Genomic DNA, 21,451 nt, shown 5'->3' on the forward strand with positions numbered 1-21,451 from the left:
GATGAGTCACCCCCAATAACTTGGTGCTGAAATCACGACATAAAATAAAGATCCACCAAAAGCCCCCTCTGCTTCACACTCCAACCAGACAGCAGGTGCCGCAGAGACAGGCCCCGTGGATGTAAGCTTCACTCCTCCATGAGGCCCCATGGCCGGGCACCATCACACGGCTGACTAACCACCTGTGCGGTCACCTTCTGCCCCAGACCGTGCCCCTGGCTGCTGAGTTCAGCCCTGGGTCCCGACCAGTTCTGACGTCCACCCATCCCTGGGACTGGGCAAGGAGAGCGTGATAGTAAACTCTGGGGGGAAAGAACTGGGCCTTAGTGACAAAGACAAGACAGTCAAGGGCAGGGTACAGAGCAGAACACAGCCAGTGCCCGCCATCTGCACCACTGGTCCCAAGAGCCAGAGGAGGGCTGCCAGTGCGGAATGCAGTCGGCAGGGGATGCTGTGGGCAGCACAAGGCCTCGGAGGATGGGTAGGATATGGACAGAGAAGTGGGCTGGCTTTCCAGGACAGCAGAACGGAAGTGGGACTGTCCTGTGCACGGGCTGGGATGGGCACGGGTATTCATCAAGGTGAGCTGTCTGCCCCCAAGCAGACGGGTCTGAGACACACCGGTTCCAGACGACACGGTGCTTCTGGCCACGATCCCTGGGAGGCAGCCCGTCACCTAGTGCCGTCATTCCCTGACACAGCCTGTGTCCTGCCCAGGGGATGTGGGTTGGGGGCTGCTCGGTCTCCAGCTGGCTGGCTCCTCCAGCAACTTCCACACCGCGCCCCAGCTCTCAGTGTATGACAACCTCTGGGTGGGGAAACGTGGCACAGAGGGGCCCCGTCCAGCTGATCCTACCGGCCAGGGCTGAACTTCGAGCAGCAGGCAATGACCTCAGAGTGTTCGTGTTCTACCCAGCACTGACCTGAACAGAGGATGGGGGCTGTGACAGCAGCCAGGGACGAGGAGAGGCCTCCTGTGTGCCTGGCAGTGGTGTGGTATCAGGGGTTCTTGGTCCCCCAAGGAGACAAGGGGGGCTCGTGGCTGTGCTCTCACCTCTGCCACAGCCCGGTCCTATCGGCAATGGAAGTCAGGGGCAGCCCCTTTTGACTGCCTGGATTGGGGACAGATTCAAAGCTCCAGGAAGACAGTCACATACCTACCCAGGCCACACACCACTGGACAACCAGGCTGGGAAGAGGATTAAAGCCAGAGGGGAGTTCCCTGGTTGGCCAGTGGTTAAGATTCCAGGCTTTCACTGCTGTGGCCCAGGTTCAATCCCTAGTCGGGGAATTAAGATCCTACAAGCTGCGCGGCATGGTCAGTAAAAGAAAAAAATAAAAATAAAGCCAGGGGCTCTCCAAGTCCACCCCACCCCACAGGCCTCTTGCAGTCGGGGGCTTTTCTGACAGCGACATCTGCAGCTGGTGAGGGCCTATGGGAAGGGCCTCCCAACATGTGAAGGGCTGGCGAAGCCTGATCAGACCTTCAAAGAGACACCCTCCCTCCGTGCAGCGCAGCGGCCACATCCCAGGTACCAGACACCTCCAGCTACTGAGTCAGGGGCACTGCCCCGGCAAAGGAGGGGCCTCCCAGGGAGGTCTGAGATGCATGTTTCCCGCCTGCTCTCTCCAAACTAGGGCACTGCTGAGGCAGCTGGTGGCCAGACCATGCTGTCCCGTGATATCCAGCCAGGCTGTGGCAGCGGGAGGAGTCGGCCACTACTGACCTCGTCTGTGTACTGGACGTCGTCCACCGCGTACTTCTCCTTGAAGTGCTCCTTGGAGTGGATCCTCAAAAGGAAACACAAGGAATGTCAGTGTGTGGCCGCGACTGGGCTCAGGCTGCCCTCCCCTGCTCCCGAGCCCAAGCCATGAAGCCCCAGGCCCATCCCTGCCGCAGCCAGCATCTGGCATCGGGCCAGTCTGCCCAACACAGACTCAAGGGGCAAAAGGCACTGGGCCACAGAGTGACTGCTGAATCCCACCTGCGTCCCTCCACCTTCCCCAGCTGACCTCTGCTCCTCCTTCAAGTCCCCTGGCCGCCTGCAGCAAGCAGCTGAGGACAAACCTCCCTCACCACCAATGAGGGCTCACTGGGCAGCCAGCCAGCCCGCCCTACACTTTGGGGCGTGAAATAAGCTGCCTCCCAGGCCCCCACAGAGCCTCTTTAAAGGCAAGTTTAAAAATTAACATTTTAAAGAAGTCAATAACAGTATTACTCACTGTGATGAGAAATACACAAGTTTACTCATCGGCCCTGAAAAATCAGCCAGTAGAAGACAGACACAGGGCGGAGGCGGCTGGGTAGCCCTTGTCCACCTCACGAAGGGCTCCTGGTCACGGCTGTGCTGGGCAGGGCTGGCGGGTCCAGCAAGCACCACCCCCACCCCCCAGCCTCTAGGTCAGCGGCTGAGTCAACGTCACTGCTGGTGACAGAGCTCACATGAGGAGCTCCAGCTGCCTGGGGGAAGGGTGTCCAAGACACTCACACCCCGTCCTGCGCTGTCCCACGCCTGAGCACCGCGTCAGCGCAGGGGATGCAGCCCCGTCCTGCCTGTGATCACATGATACTCTAGTCACCAAGTGTCAGATCCGAAAGAGGCCTCAGAGGAAGTAGCAGATGGCTTTCGGATCGTGCTTCAAGGGTGAGCAGATGACAGACAGATGGAGGTGCCAAGGACACTGTACCTGGGAGGCCCACGGGGACGGTGGGGAGAGCACTTTGGGACTCGGAGACGACCACCCCTAAGAGCCAGCGCCACGTGCCCCTGAAACACCACTGCCCAGGAAACAGATTCCCACTCCCTCTCTGAGCCCTGCACCATTTTCCTCTCCACCCAAACAAGCGTCCTAGACCACACTGTGCCCAAGAAACACAGAGCACAATCCAGGGACGGGTGGGTTGGCCCCAGGGAACTGGCAGCGGGGAGCTCAGAGCCACAGCAGTGAGCCGGGCCAGGGAGACAGTGGTCCACTGAGACGGGGGGCGCAGTGCCCCAGAACCCTCTTTGCTTTACCTCCTTTTCGGCTTCTCTGAAGTGGGCACTGAGTGTCAAGCTCGCATCGTTAATTAACTCTGCACAATCCAACTGCATTAGCTTCTACAGTTGAAAGTTAAATGGCCAAAGTCTGGCCTCCATTAGCGCCGCCTATAGCAGCTACACGGGGCAGGAACTGATGACAGCACTCACCTGGATGCTGGAGGCCTGGTTCCAGGGCTCACTACAAAGAGCTCGCTGACCCTTCGCTACCAAGCAGTGACACTCTCAGCACAGCTGACCCTGCAGCTGTGCACGAGAGCACATGCCAGGAGGGCGAGAGGCAGGCCCATGGGCGCCATCACCACATTCATGATGACTGGTCTGGCTGCAATTCCAGCTCAGGACAGACACCCAGCATCCTCGGCAGGTCCCCAATTCACCTCTGGTCCCAGGTCACTTCATTCCCTCCAGCTGTGACAGGCATCAAAAGCAAACCCTTAAAACATTCAGGAAGAGCCAAGGACCTGCTTTTGAGGCCAGCCTCGATGATGCCTACAGAGGGACATCTCGGCCATTAGCCTGGACACTGAACTTTTTACCTCCCCTCCCGTCGGGGACCCTAACCCTCCCAGCTTTCCCAAACCATCTGGCCAAAGGATGTGTCAGGAAATGTGCTCCTGTCAGCCCTGCCTGGGAGTCTTGGTGGTCAGGACTCAGCAGTGACCTGGCAGACTTGAGACCTGGGAACATCTCCATGTATTCAGCCTGAGGTCAAGGTCTTAACAAGGTGGAACCAGAGGAGGGTGGGGGGGAGGAGGTGGCAAAGGAGAGAAGAACACGAGGCAGCTGTGATCTGCGGGTGGCCCAGGGCTCTGCACTCACCTGTCCACCTCTCACTTACCAGCCACGAGCCACTTCACTTGCCACAGAAGCCAAGGAGCAGCAAGGGCCAGCCAGCCTACGGGACAGCCAGCTGGCACCATCCTGATGTCTGGGAGGACGTGAGTTCAGGGGCCAGCCCCATCAAATGCTCTTTGCCCTCCTCAGCGAGTCCAGAGCACACACGGGGCCTCAAGGGCCCAAAGTGCCCAACTAGCCACAGGCCTGATTCTCAGCAGGAACAACCATTTGACAGAAATAACCCAAAAGGGGCTTCCCTGGTGGCACAGGGGTTAAGAATCCGCCTGCCAATGCAGGGGACACAGGTTCCAGCCCGGGTCCGGGAAGATCCCACATGCCGCAAAGCAACTAAGCCTGTGTACCGCAACTACTGAGCCTGCGCTCTAGAACCTGTGAGCCACAACTACTGAGCCCACACACCGCAACGACTGAAGCTCATGTGCCTATAGCTCGTGCTCCACAACAAGAGAAGCCACCACAGTGAGAAGCCCACGCACCGCAACAAAGAGTAGCCCTGCTCTCCACAGCTAGAGAAAGCCCGGGTGCAGCAACGAAGACTCAATGCAGCCAATAAATACATAAATAAATACATTTTTTAGAAAAAGAAAGAAAGAAATAACCTGAAAAGCTGTGAGCATCTTTTCTGGCACTTTGAATGTCATTTTTTTTCTAAAGGGCTGAGATAATTAAGTTTGAATAATATTTATTTTTCATGTTTTGGGGCCAATTATATTAAAAATCATTTAAATGTTACCCTAAGAGATGAATGTGCCAGGCTGCCACATCAAGCCAGCCACCAGTGGGGTTGACGGAGAAGGAGTGGCACGTCCATGTGAGCCCTGCAGAGCGGGCTGGAGAGGTCACTGGGCAGCTATTATTATTATCCCACAGAGGGCTGCACGCTGCCGTGACTGGAGTCTGGGGTCCTGCAGGGCAGCTCACGCCAGAACTCGTCCTGTGAGAGATCCAAATGCATGGGAGAGGGTGGGTCCGTTGGGAAGCCGATCCCACTCCAGTAACGCTCCCTTCAAGAGGAAGGGGTAGCGACTTCCCTGGTGGTCCAGTGGTTAAGAATCCACCTTCCAATGCAGGGGACGCGGGTTCAATCCCTGGTCAGGAACTAAGAATTTCACAAGCCCGCGTGCCACAACAAAAAATACCACATGCCACAACTAAGAGCCCGTGTGCCACAACTAAGACCTGACGCAGCAAAATAAATAAATATTAAAAAAAAAAAAAAAAAAAAAAAAAAGGAAGGGGCAGCTCTGGCAGGAGAGAGGAGGGAGGGCCCCATTCAAAGGGGTTCATGCCTTCAAGAAGGAGCCAGTGTCTGGGGACCCGGCCCACGCAGGCCATGTCCACTGGCCGCTGGGCCCGGCATGCGATGGGGAGGCCTTTCGCAGAACTCGGGGTCAGGGCAGGCACAGTGAGCGCCCACCCTGTGCGGGGCCTCCTGTGAGAAGGAAACTTCCAATTAATGCTCATGGTGCAGACACGGTGGAGCCCTCTAGAAAATGAAACTTCCAAGCGCAGCTCTAGCCGGCGAGCTGACCACCTGCATGGGGCTAATGAAGAAGTACCAGGAGCAAGTTACAGCCGTTGTCACCCACCTCCAGCGGCCGGAGCCTGCCTGCAGCCACACACAACGCGGCGGCCTCTCCTCCCGCTCACCGCCCGGGACCCCGCACTTGCTCCGGAAGGAAGTCGGCAACCGTGTCAAGGTTCTACTAGCTCGTCAGAGAAGAGCAGGGCTCTCCAAAGCTGTGCGGGCGCCTGCTCCCGGGTGGCGGGGCAGCACTTCTCAGCGAGGCCGGCACAGGGAGCAGAGGTGATGGAGAGGAAGTTGTGGTCAGCGGAGCCCGGGGAGAAGGGCCCGGCCAAGCATCCCGGTAAACGCCTCGCCAGGCCTCGGGCTGCCGGGACTCAGGCGCCCCACAGACGGCCTGGGGTCAGAGCCAAAGGAGTTCCCTCGGCCCTCCTCCTCAGGAAGGCCTGCACCCCTCACCAGTGCCCGGGGCGCCCTCCCTGAAGGCGGGGCAGCCGGGGCCAGGCCAGCAGGCAGGCTGAGGCAGCCTTCGTCCTGTGACCCAGCTGTGTGTAGGCGGTGGAAGCAGTGGCTGTGAAACACCACACCCCACACGTACGTCACACCGCACCACACACACACCACACACCCCCCCACACACTCCACCCTCCGCCATGCGTACACACACACCACACGCGCACACGCCCACTCTCCACCTCACACACACCCCACCCCGCCATACAACACCACACGCACCACATCACAGCCCCCCTGTGCTCCCCACTCACACTGCACTCACACCCCCCCCACAGCACGCACACACCAGTTCCCACACCGGAGAGTGCAGTGCTCAGGGCCTCAGAGACCCTCCTCCCTGGGGACCCCAGGCCGGCCACGCTGTCTCCTGTTCCAAGCCCGAGGTCTCAGCCAGGGAGGGGAGCAGAACACAGCCAAGGCTCCGAAGGTTCTAGGAGGGCCACCCAGCCGGCCCAAAGCCGCTCACCCTCTACTGGTGCTGAAGCTGCCTGGGGTGCTGAATCACAGAGGCAATTTCCCACCTGCTCGGAGGACCCCAGACACTCCAGCAGCCAACACTGCCAACAGCTGAGCCCGATTTGGACGAAAACGATGGGAAACACTCTCACATCAAAAAGACACCAGACTTGTGTAAGCAAAGACTCCAAACAAAAACAAAACAGAAGCCACCACCCTCCCGTGCCCACAGAGGCCCGGGGTGAGGAACAGGCTGAGCACCAGGCTGCCCACGGGCCCCTTGGCGTCTGCAGCCCTGACAACAGCACAGGCTGTTTACACAGGAAGTGGCAGATCTGCAGGCGGGGGTGTTGTTTCCCTGGGCGACTTCGGATTGCAGTATCTGCCAGATGGATTTTCAAAAGCCATCAGATAGAGACTCAAAAGGAAGCTGAGGAGCTGAAGGTCAAATGTTCAGTCTGGTGGGTTTTGATTGCAAAGGCCAGGTAATCCCATCAGCCTCGCTCTCACCCTATTGATTACGAGGGTCTGGAAACAGCTACGCACATCAGACCTGGCTACTCCCCACCTCCAGCTCCAGGCAACCAACTCCTTCCACTGCCCTGTTCCCATCGTGCCTTCTCTCCCGAAGGCTCAGGACATGGGGACTAGGGGAGGGTCACACCAGAGCAGAGGGAGGGAAAGGCCTGCCGGGGATGGGCACGGAGCGGGGCCAGATCTGCAAGAGACAAGGGGCAAGCTCTCTGCTGCGGAGCCAGAAAGCCCCTTGGGACCGGCCTGCGATGTCTGGCCTGCCCAGCACGCACCTGGAGCCTTTCCGACAGGGAGACCCACCCTGCAGACCCATTTCTACCCTCCAAGGTCCACACCAGGCAATCAGCTGCCTTGGGAAAGCAGGGACAGACTAAAGGAGAACTTTTTAACAGCGGCTCTAAAACACAGCCGTGGTCAAAGTGCTGCACATCATTCATTCCTGTATTATTGAAGATGACGCTCTAGAATAGCCAACCGCTGAGAGCTGCTCCCTCACCAATCAGGTCCTGGGTTTTAAACCCCCAAGTCAGTCCCTGGTAGTCCAGCGGTTAAGTCTCTGCGCTTCCACCACAGGGGGGAAGGGTTCGATCCCTGGATCCCTGGTCAGGGAACTAAGATCCCACAAGCTGCACAGCTCGGCCAAAACAAAACAAAACCCTCAACTCAAGTGCCATTTGGTTCCCCAGACGGTGGCTGTGGGGAGGCAGGGTGAGATTGCTCAGGTTTTCCCACTGGACTGTGCCGTCCCCGCAGCAGGGGCCACGCCCTGGAGGATGCCCACCCTCGCCCGTGGACAGGCACTCCCTGACTTCTCGTGAGAGTCAGCTCTGCATGCGCAGCAGCGGCAGTCAGAGAGGGGACGCACTCAGAGCCCCTTCACCGCTCCCACCAGAAACGACCGCAGTCCACACCCACGTCTCACGGGGACGCATGTCTGACTGCAGCGCTGCTCTGAGTCGTGGCCATCTCAGCACACCCGGGCCAGGAGGCAGGGCCACGGGGAGGCACAGAGGGCAGCCAGGCCGGAGCCATGGGTGCCGCCCAGGCACAGGGGCCCCGGCTATTCCCAGATGGGCTGCTGGTAGGAAGGGCTCTGGGAGAGTCTTCTCACGGAGACCAGATATAAACTCTCAGCAGGAAACTCCTCCAGTTACCAGGGCTTTGTGACCAACCTCCCTGACATGTAGCGGAGTAAAAAAGCATTTATCACATTCACGGACTCTGATGGTTGGGGCTCTCACAGAGCCCCGAGAGAGCTGGGGCTTGGAGTCACCGGCTCTAGTCGGTGGTGGTGCCTGTCAGCCAGGCCTCTGGTCCCTCCACATGGGCGAGTTTGGGTTCCTCACTGCACGGCAGCTGGGCTTGAGGAGCGAAAACCAGGTGGAAACCATAGCACACTGTACAGTGTAGCCTCAGAAGTCACACGGTGACCTGGCCACATTCACCCAGGCCTGATCGAGTCAGAAAGGAGGGGAAAGATTCCAGCTCTCCACAGGGAATGGCCACAAATATTGTGGACATTACACGCTGCCTGTCCCCAGCACCCTCACTGCCTCATTTCAGGGTCACAAATGTAACCACCCCACAGTGACCAGCACTGTGACTACAGCCCGGGCGATGCCTCACGAGCCACAGCATCGCTGTTCCACAGATAAGGCATCGGAAGCCCCGACAGTGGCCAGATTCGTTCCCCAGAGAAGCCCACTGAGGTGTGGGGGCCCTGGCCCGGTCCTCTGCACAGAGCGATGTCCCTGTAGCAGTCAGATGCCTTGTCATTCAAACTGGCCGCAGACCCAGACTACCTGGTAATGAGCATTTGGGGTCACGGGGCAGCGAAGGCTGCAATTTACACATTAGCCCAGAATAAGCACTCTCCTGGCAGAAACGACATGCTGGAAGGCAGTGAGCATGTAGCAGGATCCTCTGATCACCTCACACATCCCCAGTGAAGTACAGCTTCTGCCTCGGCACCTCTGAGCAGGCAGGAAAGGCTCCCCGGAGGGCTGGACACGGCCAAGGGCCCTGAAGCAGGCAGGCACCACGGATGATGAGAGAGGCAGGCTGTCGGCCCCACGCTTCTCACACAGCACAGCCCTAGAACACGACCCTGTCTCCCAGGTGAGCCGACTGAGGCAGGGCCCACATCCACGGCCCCACGTGGCTCAGCCCAGAGGCCAGCACACGAGAGGCACCCAGTAATGCCCTGCACGTCAGTGACGGGCCTCAGAGAAGGGCCCCAGGCTGCCCTCCCTGACCAGAGCCAATCCCCACCACACCAGGGAGGGGCCACCTCCCATCCATGCCATGCAGGAGTGACGGTCCCCTGGAACCCAAGCCTCAGGCATCTTAACAAAGCTGGGAATCCGGAATCTCAAGATTAATAAACACCTCCAAACAAACGTGAGCACAGTCTGTGGCTCTGGCTCTGACAGCCCTTCCCAACCAAGGGTAAAGGGCTCTGGTCCAGAGCAGGCTGTCAATGGGCCTGACCACTAACCTCCCTCTTGCTACTTCCACCCCCTCCTGCCACCCGCAGACCAGGCCCTGCAGCCACCCCCAGCCCAGCCAGCCAGCCGTCAGCAGGCACGGTCACGTGCCCCGGGGGCCTCCTTACTTTCCCATCCAAGTGGCATGGCTGGGAGGAAGCCTGGGCACGAACAGGGTCGACGTCCCGGTGTCCACGTCAATCACGCCATAGCAGCCTGGCTCGGTGACACCAAACGCCCAGTGGAAGAAGGACTCCTGTGGTGGGAACGAGGACCCAGGTCACCCAGTCATCAGGACAGAAACAGGCGCGAGGGGAGAGGTGGGGCACCTGACCAAGCACCTTCCTCCCCGCACCCCAGAGAGTCAGCACGGGCTCCCCAGCTCTCGGGGCCGGACCCCCAGCCTCACACCGCCCGCCACCTCCGCCCTCTGCCCCCCCGAGCCGGCTGCGGGCTGCCGTCCCCTCCTTCCTCCTGGCTGGCTGCCGAGACTCCGCTTCCTGCCCACGCCCCAGCCCCACCTGCACCCCCACCTCACTGGCCACATCTCTCAGGTCCCAGACAGGGCAGGTTAAGACACGGGTGTCCATGAGCACCGCAGGTCCGGCTCTGCCCTGCCCGCACCCCCTGCTCCCCCCCGCCACCTCTCTGCCACCCCCACTGCCTACAGGCAGGCAAGACGCCACCTTGACTTAGACGCCCAGGCCAGGCGTCTGCTCAGAGACGGATTCCTCCATTTAGGACGTCTTCCTTCCTTCTCCCACCCCCGGGGCAGCTGATGACTTCAGTGTTTAGCATTAAACATGGAGCTAAAATATCGTTACAAAGGTATGAAGTGGAGGAGGCGCTCTTCTAAAATTAATCTTGCATAACATCAGTAAGAGAGCCAACAGCTGAATTTAGGAGATCGGTTTTTAAACCACAGACTATGGAAACCTCAAGAAGCATCAAGACTAGTCAGAGAAAACTTATTTAGACCTTCACGTCTCTAGCAACCAGGGGACGGCAGGCTTCCGGCTGCGTGAACAATGTGGCAGAGGGAAGCCCTCCGGTAGGGGGCACCTGCCGTAGAAAACACCGCGCCAAGGCTCCTGGCAGTGATCTCGGCCTGTGCCCTGCGGGGTGGATGATGTCCCGCTGCAGTGACCACGCCTTGCCACCGGCTCGCCACGCTCACCTCCCCTCTCGTTCCCCTGCCTCCTCCCAGACCTGGATGCTGGATGGCCATGTCCTCCAAGTTCTGCCCGCCCCCAGGGAGTTCCCAGTGCATCAGACCCCCACTCTGGGCAGCGCAGGGAGAAGAAAGCACTAGACTTGGAGTCAGGAGATGGGTTCTAATTAATCCCAGCTCCACCTCTGGCAAGTCATTTCCCCTCTGAGCCTGTCTCTTCATCTGTAAAGTGGGGCCAGCTCAAGGCCTCCCTGAGTGAGCCCTCTGTCCAGTGTCCTTGTCCTTGTCCTTATTCCTGGGAACCGAGTGATGCCAGTGATTCTTAGCCGAGGCCACCACATCCAGGCTGGCTTCCTGCAGCGGGGCCACCTGCCGCCCCACAGGGTTCCAGAACCTCAAGGGGCCCCTGGGTCACTTCCCAGGGGAGGAAACCAAAACCCAGTGAGGGTCACAGGGTCAGCACTGGCCAAGCTGCGACCCATACCCGGCCCCCCAACTCTTGCCCAGACCCCGCTCACGTGCCTGCTCCCAGGACCTCCGCAGCCCCCGTCCTCCTTGCTGCAGCAGAACCTGACCCCAGGAAGTCAGGCTCCCCATCTGTACCTCTCTGGGGCCAGGGAAAAGCTGCCCCGCTCACCCTCTGAGGTCCAATCTTGCGGATACCATCCCCCCCACCTGGAACGCCCATTCACCAGCTCCACCTGTCACTTCACACTGGCCTTCAGGGCCCACACCAAATACTGCCTCCTCCATGAAGCCTTGCCTGCTTGCTCCCCCAGGAACATCATCTCTTCGTATTCTGACCTAAGAGAGCTGAGGCTGGCTGGCAACAGCTCTGCCCCCAAAGAGTGGGCTCCCTGGGGACCCAAGCCTTGGCCTGCTTTCAGAGAGCCTCTTCAGCGTCTCCCAGGGAACAGAGGGGCCCAGGCCCACCAGGCCTGATGCTGGAGGACAGCAGACAGCCCACAGGAGGCCCAGTGCACACTCAGAGATGCGGGAAGCTGCCGGCCGCACTCACCTGGCGGAAGAGGACCCCGGTGTCGGTGCAGTAGCGCTGAGTCTCCTCGCCGCCCTGCAGCACCACGACAGAGCCGGCCTGCAGCGCCTGGTTCTTTCGCAGACGTTCACACAGGCGCTGCCTGTTCAGGGCAAAGAGCGCCAGCGGCACCTTCAGGGTTTCGTTGCCCAGCCAGAATGAGGGTCTGCAGAGACACAAGCACACACCGCCACGCAGGCTTCTGTCAGCACCGCCAGGCATGTCCCCCGCCCACGGGCAGGGCTGAGCATGCCATGGGACCCCCATTAGCACGTGGCAAGCTGGTCCAAGCTCGACCTGCTTGTGACCCAGAAACAGGCCCTCACTGGGCCGCTGGAGGACCACACCCTTCCCTCCTGTCCCTGAGCGCGGGACCACAAGTGGGGATGAGGGGCAGCTGTGTCTGTTTAACCAGTAGGCAGGTGAAGCCCATGGAGGGAAAGCCTGCAATGGAGTGGAGACACATCCCCTCCCCACCCCCCCACCCCCAATTCCCGCCCTCCAGGAGCTTCCCATCCACGCGAGATCCAACACACATGACACTGGATCCCTGCCTGTGTGTCTGCGGGCTGCCACCTTCTCTGCAAGTCACAGACCCAGCAGCCTGGGCTGTTCCTCACCTGAGCTGGGACACCCACCTGTCCCCAACATACGCGCATGCGCGCACACACCCCCCCCCCCCAGGGCACTTGGCACCAGGCCAGCAGAGTATGTGCCAAGTAACCAAGGGGGAACCATGACCAGATGACCTGGGAGCGGCAGCCCTTGGGGCGCTGACCCCGAGGACAGCAGCCAGCAAGGAATGAGCTGCGGTGACCTCACGGAAGGCCAGGCGGAGTCAGGCCTGGCAGAGCAAGTGGGTGTATCTCCCTACCCCCACCCTGGCTTCCCTTTTCACTGAGAAAACACCACCTGTCCTCCCAGCACCCCCTCTCCAAAGCCCTCCTGCCTCCGGCCCTCCACGCATCTGTCCCCACCTGAGGCTTCCCCTCCACCCGGGCGTGGCCTGCCCCACCCCTCGCCTTTCCCCTCGCCGCCCACCCCCCGAGTTGCTCCAGCATCACTTTTCCCCTCTCAGGGTCATTCTCAGCACCCAGACATAAAGGAACCTTACCCGTCTTTAAAATAAAGAAATAAAAGTACTTCCCTTGACCCCCCACCCTCCAGCAGTCTATTTCTCTCTCCCTTTGCAATAAATATCCTCTGAAGAGTCAGCCAGCCCGTCCCCATGTCCTGGCCGCCCGTGCCCTCCTCAGTCCACCCCAAAAGACCTCGGCCCACCCCTCCTGCACTGCAGCTCCTGCCAGGCCACGGGGGCCCCCTGCTCCTGGATCTGCAGGTGGGTGCCCTCCTCACGGGGCCTGGGTACCCAGGACACTGGAGGCCACGCTCTCCGCTGAAACCCGGCCCAGCGCCAGCCCCTCCGGGCCCCCTCCCTCTCAGCTCTCCTCCAAGCTGGAGCCACGACCATGTGGCTCATCCCCATCTCCCACCCGGGCAACTGCAGGAACTCTTAGCTGCTCCCGGTCCCAGCTTCCCCCCCTGCCTGGTCTGCACCCACCCAGAGGGACCCCTAAAAACTGCAAATCCCAGCAGGCGCGCCCCTGCTCAACCTCTCCCCACTTTCTAGTGCACTTAGAACCCAGTGCAGCCTTGCTCCCAGCCACAAGGCGCGGAGGGGAGCCGCCCAGGCATCCCATCCTTCTCTAAACTCCAAGAACACTCCCACCGGGAGCCTTCACTGCTCTCTCCCAGCGCCCACCAGGCTGGCCTTCTCACTTTACCCAGGCCTCTGCAGAAATGCTCCCTCTTCCAGAAGCTTTTCCAATAACTCCATTCAAACCTATCCGCTACTCTCTTCCCGCCTGTCTAGAGCACGCATCACTGCTTAATCGTGTATATTTACTAGCTCGTTGTCTCCCCAGGTAAAATGTAAAAAGCTCCACAAGCGCAGGGACCTTGACTCCTTCCCAGCACCTAAAACTGTGCTGCATGAACGACTAAACAAAGGAAGGAAGTGCAGTCCCAGCGAGTGGGCTGGGGGCCAGCAAGGCCGGAGCCAGGCTGCAGGAGGCAGGCAGGTGCGTGTGACGTGTGTTCGAGGGAGGCCCTGCAGGCTCTCCGGGCAGCAAGGAGCAGGCACGCTTGGAGGCCCAGGAGGGCAGAGACAGCCCGGAGCTGGTGTGAGAGAGGCAGCTCTGCAGTGAGAGCCGGGCACATGGAACCTGCCCTCACGGCCCTGGGGCACGCCCCGCGCTCACTGGCCATGGGACCCTCAGAGGCAGGTGACGCCTTCTGCACATCTTAGCTCCAATGCCACTTTCTCAGGATGGTTTTCCCTGGCTCCCCTCTTTACCCTTGCAGCTCTCTTCCCGGCCTGTCCCCCCACTTAGCCCTGGGCCAGGCTTCCTCCACGCTCGCTCTCCAAATCCACTCTCCCACTCTGTCCAGGCTCGGCCCACGAGGACCTCATTAGCTCTAGGAGGACTTGGTGACTGGGAGGCAGGGTAGGAGGCTGGGGAGTGGGAAGAGATGGGGGAGGCCAGAGGATCCACTCCCAGCTCCCTCCCTGGTGGAACCTGCAACTACAAAGGCTGCTCACCCTCCCTCCGCCCAACCTGCCCACAGCTCTTAAACCCACCCTGCAGGACACTCTCTTCAGTCACCCCGCAGAGTGAGACTCATCCAAGTCCCTGCTGAAAGGACGCAATCACCTTCCAACATAACTGTGTACGGGTGCTCACTGGTGAGGTCTCCCTCCATCCACTGGAATGGGAACCCCAGGAACACAGAGCCCTGGGTCTGCCCTGGTCACTGCTGCCCCAGGGCCTAGCACTGTGCTTGGCACACAGCAAGTGCTCAATAAATATGTGCTGAGTGAACAACTGTCACGACGTGGGGCCACCCACACAGCTGTGCGAAGTTGCCACATCAGCTCCAGAGGGGCAGGAAGCAGAACCCTCGGGCCAGCCTGGCCAGGAAGGGTGAAGGGGTCTGGCCCACCCCACATGTGCTGACAGGACTACAGCCTCCCTGCTGGCCCCCTCCCCGAGCATGGGCCCCCACCCACCCTCCTGGGAGGGTGGACCCAAGGGGCCAGGGCTTCCTCTAAGCCGGGCCACCTGCCTGCCATGCTGAGCCACAAGGATGAAAGGGCTGAGGTGACAGCTTGCAAACATGCCAGCATCCCAGCTGGCCGTGCTGTCAGGAACTGAAAGTGCAGCCGCCAGCACCCCTGCAGAGAGTCCCCCCAAGCCCCGCCCCCATTCTTTCCCCTTATTTAGCAAAGCCCATGGAGGGGGTGGGCTCAGGGAAGAACCTCATCTCTACAGACTCCCAACAGCAGAGGGAACAGTACTGAGGCACTGCTGCAGATGGCCTTGGCCAAAGCTGCCTAGATTCGTACAGACTCAATAGCACATCTGCCTGTACATGCCCAGCCTGCAGACCCCTGCCCACCACATCCCCCCATCCCCTCAAGTCACCCCCCAAACCCCCCTCCTAAGCATATCAGGTACCAGTCCACCTGGACTGCCACCATGTCCCCACCTGAAAGGGTCTCAGAAGGACTGGACTTCACCTTGTCCAGAACCTTCTGAGAGACCTAAATTCCTCAGGGCACCCAGACAGGAGCCTTGTGGCCCAAGAGCCAAGCAGCCCAGATCAAGACAGGAAACTCGATAAGCTACCCTCCCCGTGAGCATCAGCTGCTCCTGCAAAGAAAATCTACAATACTATCTAATCCTCTATGGGCTCAGCCACAACAGAGAAAGGCAGCCCGGCCAGAGCCCCCAGGCAGGCCGATGGCTGCAGTCATTCGTTACTGCAGGGCACCCCATAATCAAGGTTTATAGAGACATGCCCTTTGATTTCTCGTGGCATAAACCAACCCCTCAGAGAGAATACTGGACCCGAGCCATCGCAGGTCGCTACTCGCAGGTTCAGAATCAAACATCCCCAACTGGTTTCTGCTGGAGCTTTTGCTAACTGGCATCCAGAATGTAAGAGGCAAAAGCCAGGTCATCCCCAAGTCCAAGTGTAAATAAGGGACACTTTACTGCAGGCTGCCCCAGGGAAGACCGCAGGGGCTGGCGGACAAGGTCTCCAGGGTGTCAAAGAGACCTGCAGGACAAGCTCCAGCCCCCCTTGGGCCAGCCCACCCCCTGCCAACTGCCAGAGCCCAGGAAGTGCCAGTGACCAGCCCCCACAGAAGATGTGATGCCACTGCCCCTGAAACCCTCTCCTGTCCCCCAGATCAGTATTGAGCCACCCCCTCCTTGGACCTCCATGGCCACCTGCAAGGGTTCTCACCCAAGGGATTCGTGCACAGAGTTCGGGCAGTCCACCTACTGGGATGGGAAAAAAAATTATATCTTTAGTTTTTCTAACCTCGCCTTCAAATTAACATTTTCTTCAATTATTAATGTAAGCAACAAACCACACCTGTATCAGCAGTATGTGAATCTGTCACCAACAGAAATCAGAGGTATTTTCACGTCACCTCATGGATGTCACAGTATCTCAAAATACCACTTTCACCCATCACTACTTCAACATTAAGGTGGTTATTAGACCTGCCGCTTTTATTATTTAATGTGTTAATAAAGAAGCATATATTACTATACCACAAATGTATTTCTTAACATCTTGATAACTATATTTCCATACAATTGGTTTTCCCGTAATCCTCTGTATTTTATTTCATCGAGCTGAGAGGGATGTAAAGGTCTCACGGAGGCCCACGGGGTCCACGGCACAGACAAGGACAAGATCCCTGCACTAGGATGTGACCCCACTTCTGGATGGGGCCATGCTGCTCAACTCCCGGCAAGAGAGGCCAGCCAAGGACCGGCCTGCTCCCTCAGCCACAGCCTCCACCTCGGGTCAGGCACCGAGCCCTCCGCCACCTGTCAGCAGGGCCAGCCCGCTCACCCTGGCTGGAGAGGCCTCACGGTCAGCATCTCCCAAATGCGTACCTTTCTCCTGAGGAGGGTCAGAGGGGCTAAGCACACACAGGGACCTGTGTGGAGTCAGACCAGGCCTGGGGAAGGGGCTGGGAGAGCACAGGGGCACTCAGTGGCCAGCCTGCCTCCCACAGACCCACCCCTCCCCCCAGCTCCAAGGTCAGCCTGATGCCTCTTCTCCAAGAGCACAAGGTTCATATCAGCGTGGGGACGGGCTCTGATCCAGAACCTGGCTCCTCCAGATCCTTGCACTCCAGAAATGCTTACTCCAGCGTGACCTATGACCCTACAGGTACACACCCAGGGCAGCTCACCTGCTGCTTATCTCTGGGCCAAAGCCCTCTGCACAGCGGTTCCCTGAGAGTCACTCAGTTAAAGAATTAAAGATATTCCTCCATCCTATTCAGAGTTCTGTTCCCACTCCCACCCATGGCTCCTTTCCTCAGTCACTGAGGGCTCTGTGGAAAGCAGGGTGGCATGCTGGACTGATGTAGAGTGAATCCTCTTCCTGTTCATCAGGCACTGTGTCACCCAGCACCACTCCCAGGGCAGCTGCAGGGCCCTGGAGACACAAACTGAACTGGTCCCTGGGCTCCCAAGGATGCCGGCAGAGACACGAAGGGGAGCAACCCCCTACCCAACCACAATGAGCAGACTGCAGACGTCAAAAAGCATCCTGCCAGGGGGAAAAGACTGGGATTCTCTGGGATTTTGAGCAGGAAGACTTGACTGAAGGTCAGGAGGGAAGGGGGTCAGGAAAGACTTCTAGGAGGAGGAACCATCTGAGCTCAGCCTGCAAATATGTGAACAATATGTCAGAGGACGAAGGCTCTCCAGGGCCAGCCGCTGAGTGGGCAAAGGGAGGAGGAGAAAAGAAAAAGCCATGTGGGGGGCCGATGCAGCAGGTCCTGCTACAGCAACAAAGTCCCATCTCTGCCCATGGAAAGCTCAAGGCATGACTCAAGGAGAAGGCAAGACTCCCTCCCACCAAGTACCATGGGATGGGAAGGAGGAAGCGGGGTGGAGGTGACCTCACAGCAGACCCTCTGGAGGCTACAGGACCCTCTGTCTCAAACTTGAACTCCCTGCCCAGGCTAGCAGGACAGAGCAGGATCAACCCCGAAACACTCCCAGAAGAGCATCTCAAGTTTCTAGTTGAATCTGAGATGCCAGCTGAGGGCTTCCACTGCTCCCCAAATCACATGGGCCTCCCTGGGCCCAGGAAGGACTTTACAGGCGACCAAATCCAACTCCTGGGGAGCCTGTGGCTATGACTTGATGGTGTGGTACCTCATTATGCCTGACACTCTGATCTGTCCTGTGTGTGCAGCTGGGCACCGGACTTTGCTGGAAACACACTCAAAGCCTCTTCTACTTAAAGAATCTGCTGGGCTCAAAATGTCCAGCAGGGCAACCCATACCAGCCTGGGATGGCTCTTGCCAAGCAGGTCCTGTCAAGCTCTGGAAGCTACCTGCACCTGTCAGGTCTCCCTTCCAATTACACACCTCTCCAAGGCCTCTGTCACTCAGCTTTATTGCTCCATGGCCCAGAGAATCAGTTTTGCTGTAAGGGCCCTCCTTCCGGGATTCAGCCAGCTCTACGCTCATGCCCATCCAATCACCAGCCTGGCTCCCTGTACCTCCAGGAGAGCAGCAGACCTCAAGTCAGCATGGAGCTCTCAACCCAAATGCAGCCCCTGTAACTCCCTGTGACCACGTGGCAGCCCAGATATAGGGGTAATAGACCCACATCTGGGCAGTGGCCTGCAGCTACTGCTCACAGGCTGGGGTTCAAGGATCTGGCCCTGGATTCCTTGACACTCATCTGGGACTTCGCAAGCACAGTTCTCTGCCTGAGGGGTGCTCAAGGACTAGCACAAATGTCATTCAGGGAGTGAAGCCTACAGACACTCTCCTCTGAGCTCAGAACCCATTCCCATCAATGGCACTCACCAAGACCAGAGGCATGGCATCTACCCCAGTGGCCCATGAACACCTAAGGGTAGGCCCAGCACTGTTCCTGGAATACAGCAGGTGCCTATTAAGTGTTTGATTTGTATGTCCAGAGCTCAGCCAAACTTGGAGTTGGGGGCCAACTGAGGGGGCCATTTTCTGTCACCATTCTCCCCACCTTCCAAAAAGAGAGATGCATTTAGCCCACCAGTTCCCCGACTCCGATCTCAGTTCCAGCCTGGTATCTGAGGCAGTGCCCTCTCTCTACCACTCCCCTTCCCAGCCCCCAGCATCTCCAGGCCCAAATGCTGTGTCCATGATTGGGCCTTGCCCTGAACTCATACATAGCCCAGGTGATAGTCATCTCAAAGGTAGATCTGAGCAGATTAAAACCCTTGGATGTTTCCAGTCCCTTAGGACAAAGTCTGGAAAAGCCTGCTGAGACACTGGAGACACTGTGCCCTCCAGCACAGGGACACACTCCACTGTCCCCTCTCTCCAGAACACTCTGAACTCTCAACCTTTGCTCAGATGTTCCTTCATCTGGGACACTCCCCAACACTTCAGTGAGCCCATCTGCCCACACTTCCTTCCACTAGGACCACTCACCATTCTTTCACTCAACAGAATCTATGAAGCATCTACTGTGTGCAAGGGACATACAGTACTAACAAGGCTCAAGAGCAGATCAGACAAAGGCCTGACCTCACACTCTAAATGTGCTAGGGGAAACACAGTCTGAAACCACCCACCCTGGCCAGGCAGAGAGTAACAACTTGCATGAGTTATTTTAGGACAGGAAATCCTGGTAAGGAACATGGAATTAACAAGCCACCACCAATGGGAAGAATAGGAGAAAGGTCAAAAGGAGATGCCAGTCCACATGTGCTACCTGCCTTGCTGGAGTCCATCTTGGCTAAGAGATGTGCGCACCACCTGAGAAGACCCTAAGTCAGCACGATTAGCCAGAGACAACCCAGAAACTGATCCCATCACCATAAACCCCGAGACTGCAAGTCATGGGGCAGGTTCTCCGGGTTCCCTTACCCTCCTGCTCTCCACCCCCGGTGCCCCTTCCCAATAAAGTCTCTTGCTTTATCGGCAGGTGTGTCTCCTTGGACAATTCATTTCTGAGTGATAGACAAGAGCCCCATCTCGGGCCCTGGAAGGGGTCCCCCTTCCTACAACAAATGCAGAGAAAACAAGAAACAAGTTTTTTTGGTTTTCAGGTTTTTTTCTACATGTACTATATAATTCACCAGGTGGTGATAAGAATAGGATAGGTGCTTAGGAAGGCTCCTCTGAGGAGGTTCCATCTGGGCCCTTAAGGAAAAGGAGAAGCGACCTGCTAGAGCCGGGATTCCAAACCCATCTCAAACGCTGCCTCCTCCGGGGAGCCCCCAGGTTCCCAGCGCCCTGGCAACGCCGCCCTTCCACCTGAGGGTCGTGACCGTGAACGCGCGCGTGTACCCGGGGCCCCCACCACGGCCGCTCCGTGGGGACGCCACACGCGCGGCTGGGGCCTGAGCGCCACTGAGGCCCCGAGGACAGTGGGCAGCGGCCCGCGGCCAGCGAGCTGACTCGGAAGAGCAGCCAGACGCCCAACCCGCGCCAACAAGCGCGCGGCCCGCGGCCACACTGCACGCCCGGCGGGGACGCGGGCCGGCAGCGGGCCTCTCACCCACTCTCCAGACGGGAGGCCCAAGCCCCCGCTCCGCGCCGCCGGGCGAGGGCCAGGGACAGCAGCGGCACTCACCCAGTGGCCGCCGCCATGCTTGCCGGGCTCCAGCGTCACGTGAAGTGCGGCGTCAGCTGAGCCCCACCAGGTCCCAACTTGGGGGGCGGGGCCTGGGCGGGGCCTGGGCGGGGCCGGGAGCCCCAGCCTCGCCGCCTCCAGCGAAAAGGCTCCGCAGGACCCGGAGGGGCGGAGCCCTGAAAAAGAAGAAGAATCTATCTGCTCGCAGGCCTCTGGCTGCAGGCGAGGGGCGGGGCTGGGGTGCGGGCAGAGGCCTTTCCAGAATAGGAGAAAACTTCCCGAGGCAGTGGATACCTTGATTCTGCCCCTAACCTGACCTCCCAGCCTGCCCAGGGGGGAGGACACCTTTGCGAGAGGGAGCCTCTGACCCAGTCTAGGGTCGGGGCAGAGGTGACAGCTGTTGCTTAAGAAAGGAAATGGCTTGAGCAGAGGCCGGGGCAACTGGAATAACCTAAAAGTTCAGTGTCCAGGAGGGGGGTGTGGGAGTGAGAGGTGCAGCCTCAGAGCTAAGCAAGGGTCAGGTCTTGCAGCGCCTTGAATATGGGGCTGGGGAGTTAAGTCTGTTAAGACCTTTCCAAGCTCCCTCAACTGCAGGATGGAGAAGGGCCTGGAGGCAGGGAGCCCAGTGAGGAGGGCTGGGGAGAAGTGGGAACAGGGAGGGCACAGTTCAGGAGGGAGAATCTACCAGAGGGCATCGCCCTCTGCCCTGCTGGGCACTCTTGTTGGGTGCAGGGTCCTCCAGAGAGTTAGGGAGTGGAACAGGAAGGGGGATGGTAAGTAGATGTTCCAGGGGGGCTCCACGTGCTGTCGGTGCCTTAAAATAGTAGTAATACTAACAGGTATGGAGCACCTTTTTATTGAATCCTCACAATAGCCCTGTGTCAGTTCATTGAATCCTCACAATAGCCCAGTGAGGTAGGCTCTGTTCTTAATGCCATTTTACAGATGAGGAAACTGAGGCCCAGAGAGGTAAATAACTCACCTAAGTTCACACAGGGGCTTGAGCTTATTTAGTAGTAACTTGGTAGTGACTCACATTGACTCAGTGAAGGAAGGGGCCCCAGGGCTGGTGGGGGAGGGAACCCCTTGAGTCCTGGGCCCCATGAGGGTATGCAGATGTGTGTGGACAGGAAGTGGGGTCCAGCACGTGCC

The 21,451-nt window shown here is 58.7% G+C and overlaps 1 protein-coding gene across 2 annotated transcripts in view; it reads right to left on the bottom strand.

The window, feature by feature from the left end:
* The window catches only part of PEPD (peptidase D), a 110,043-nt gene extending 89,678 nt beyond the window's left edge, over nucleotides 1-20,365 (bottom strand). For both annotated transcript variants that reach the window (XM_057712067.1, XM_057712066.1), the window contains exons 1-4: nucleotides 20,300-20,365; nucleotides 11,609-11,792; nucleotides 9,548-9,675; nucleotides 1,728-1,791 (exon numbers count right to left, since the gene is read on the bottom strand). In XM_057712067.1, coding sequence (XP_057568050.1) covers nucleotides 1,728-1,791; nucleotides 9,548-9,675; nucleotides 11,609-11,792; nucleotides 20,300-20,316 — 393 coding nt within the window. In that variant the 5' untranslated portion in view covers nucleotides 20,317-20,365. The remainder of the gene's footprint in view (nucleotides 1-1,727; nucleotides 1,792-9,547; nucleotides 9,676-11,608; nucleotides 11,793-20,299) is intronic.
* Nucleotides 20,366-21,451: the final 1,086 nt, after the last annotated feature.

Source organism: Hippopotamus amphibius, chromosome 16 (assembly GCF_030028045.1).
Source record: "Hippopotamus amphibius kiboko isolate mHipAmp2 chromosome 16, mHipAmp2.hap2, whole genome shotgun sequence".
Classification (NCBI taxonomy): Eukaryota; Metazoa; Chordata; class Mammalia; order Artiodactyla; family Hippopotamidae; genus Hippopotamus; species Hippopotamus amphibius.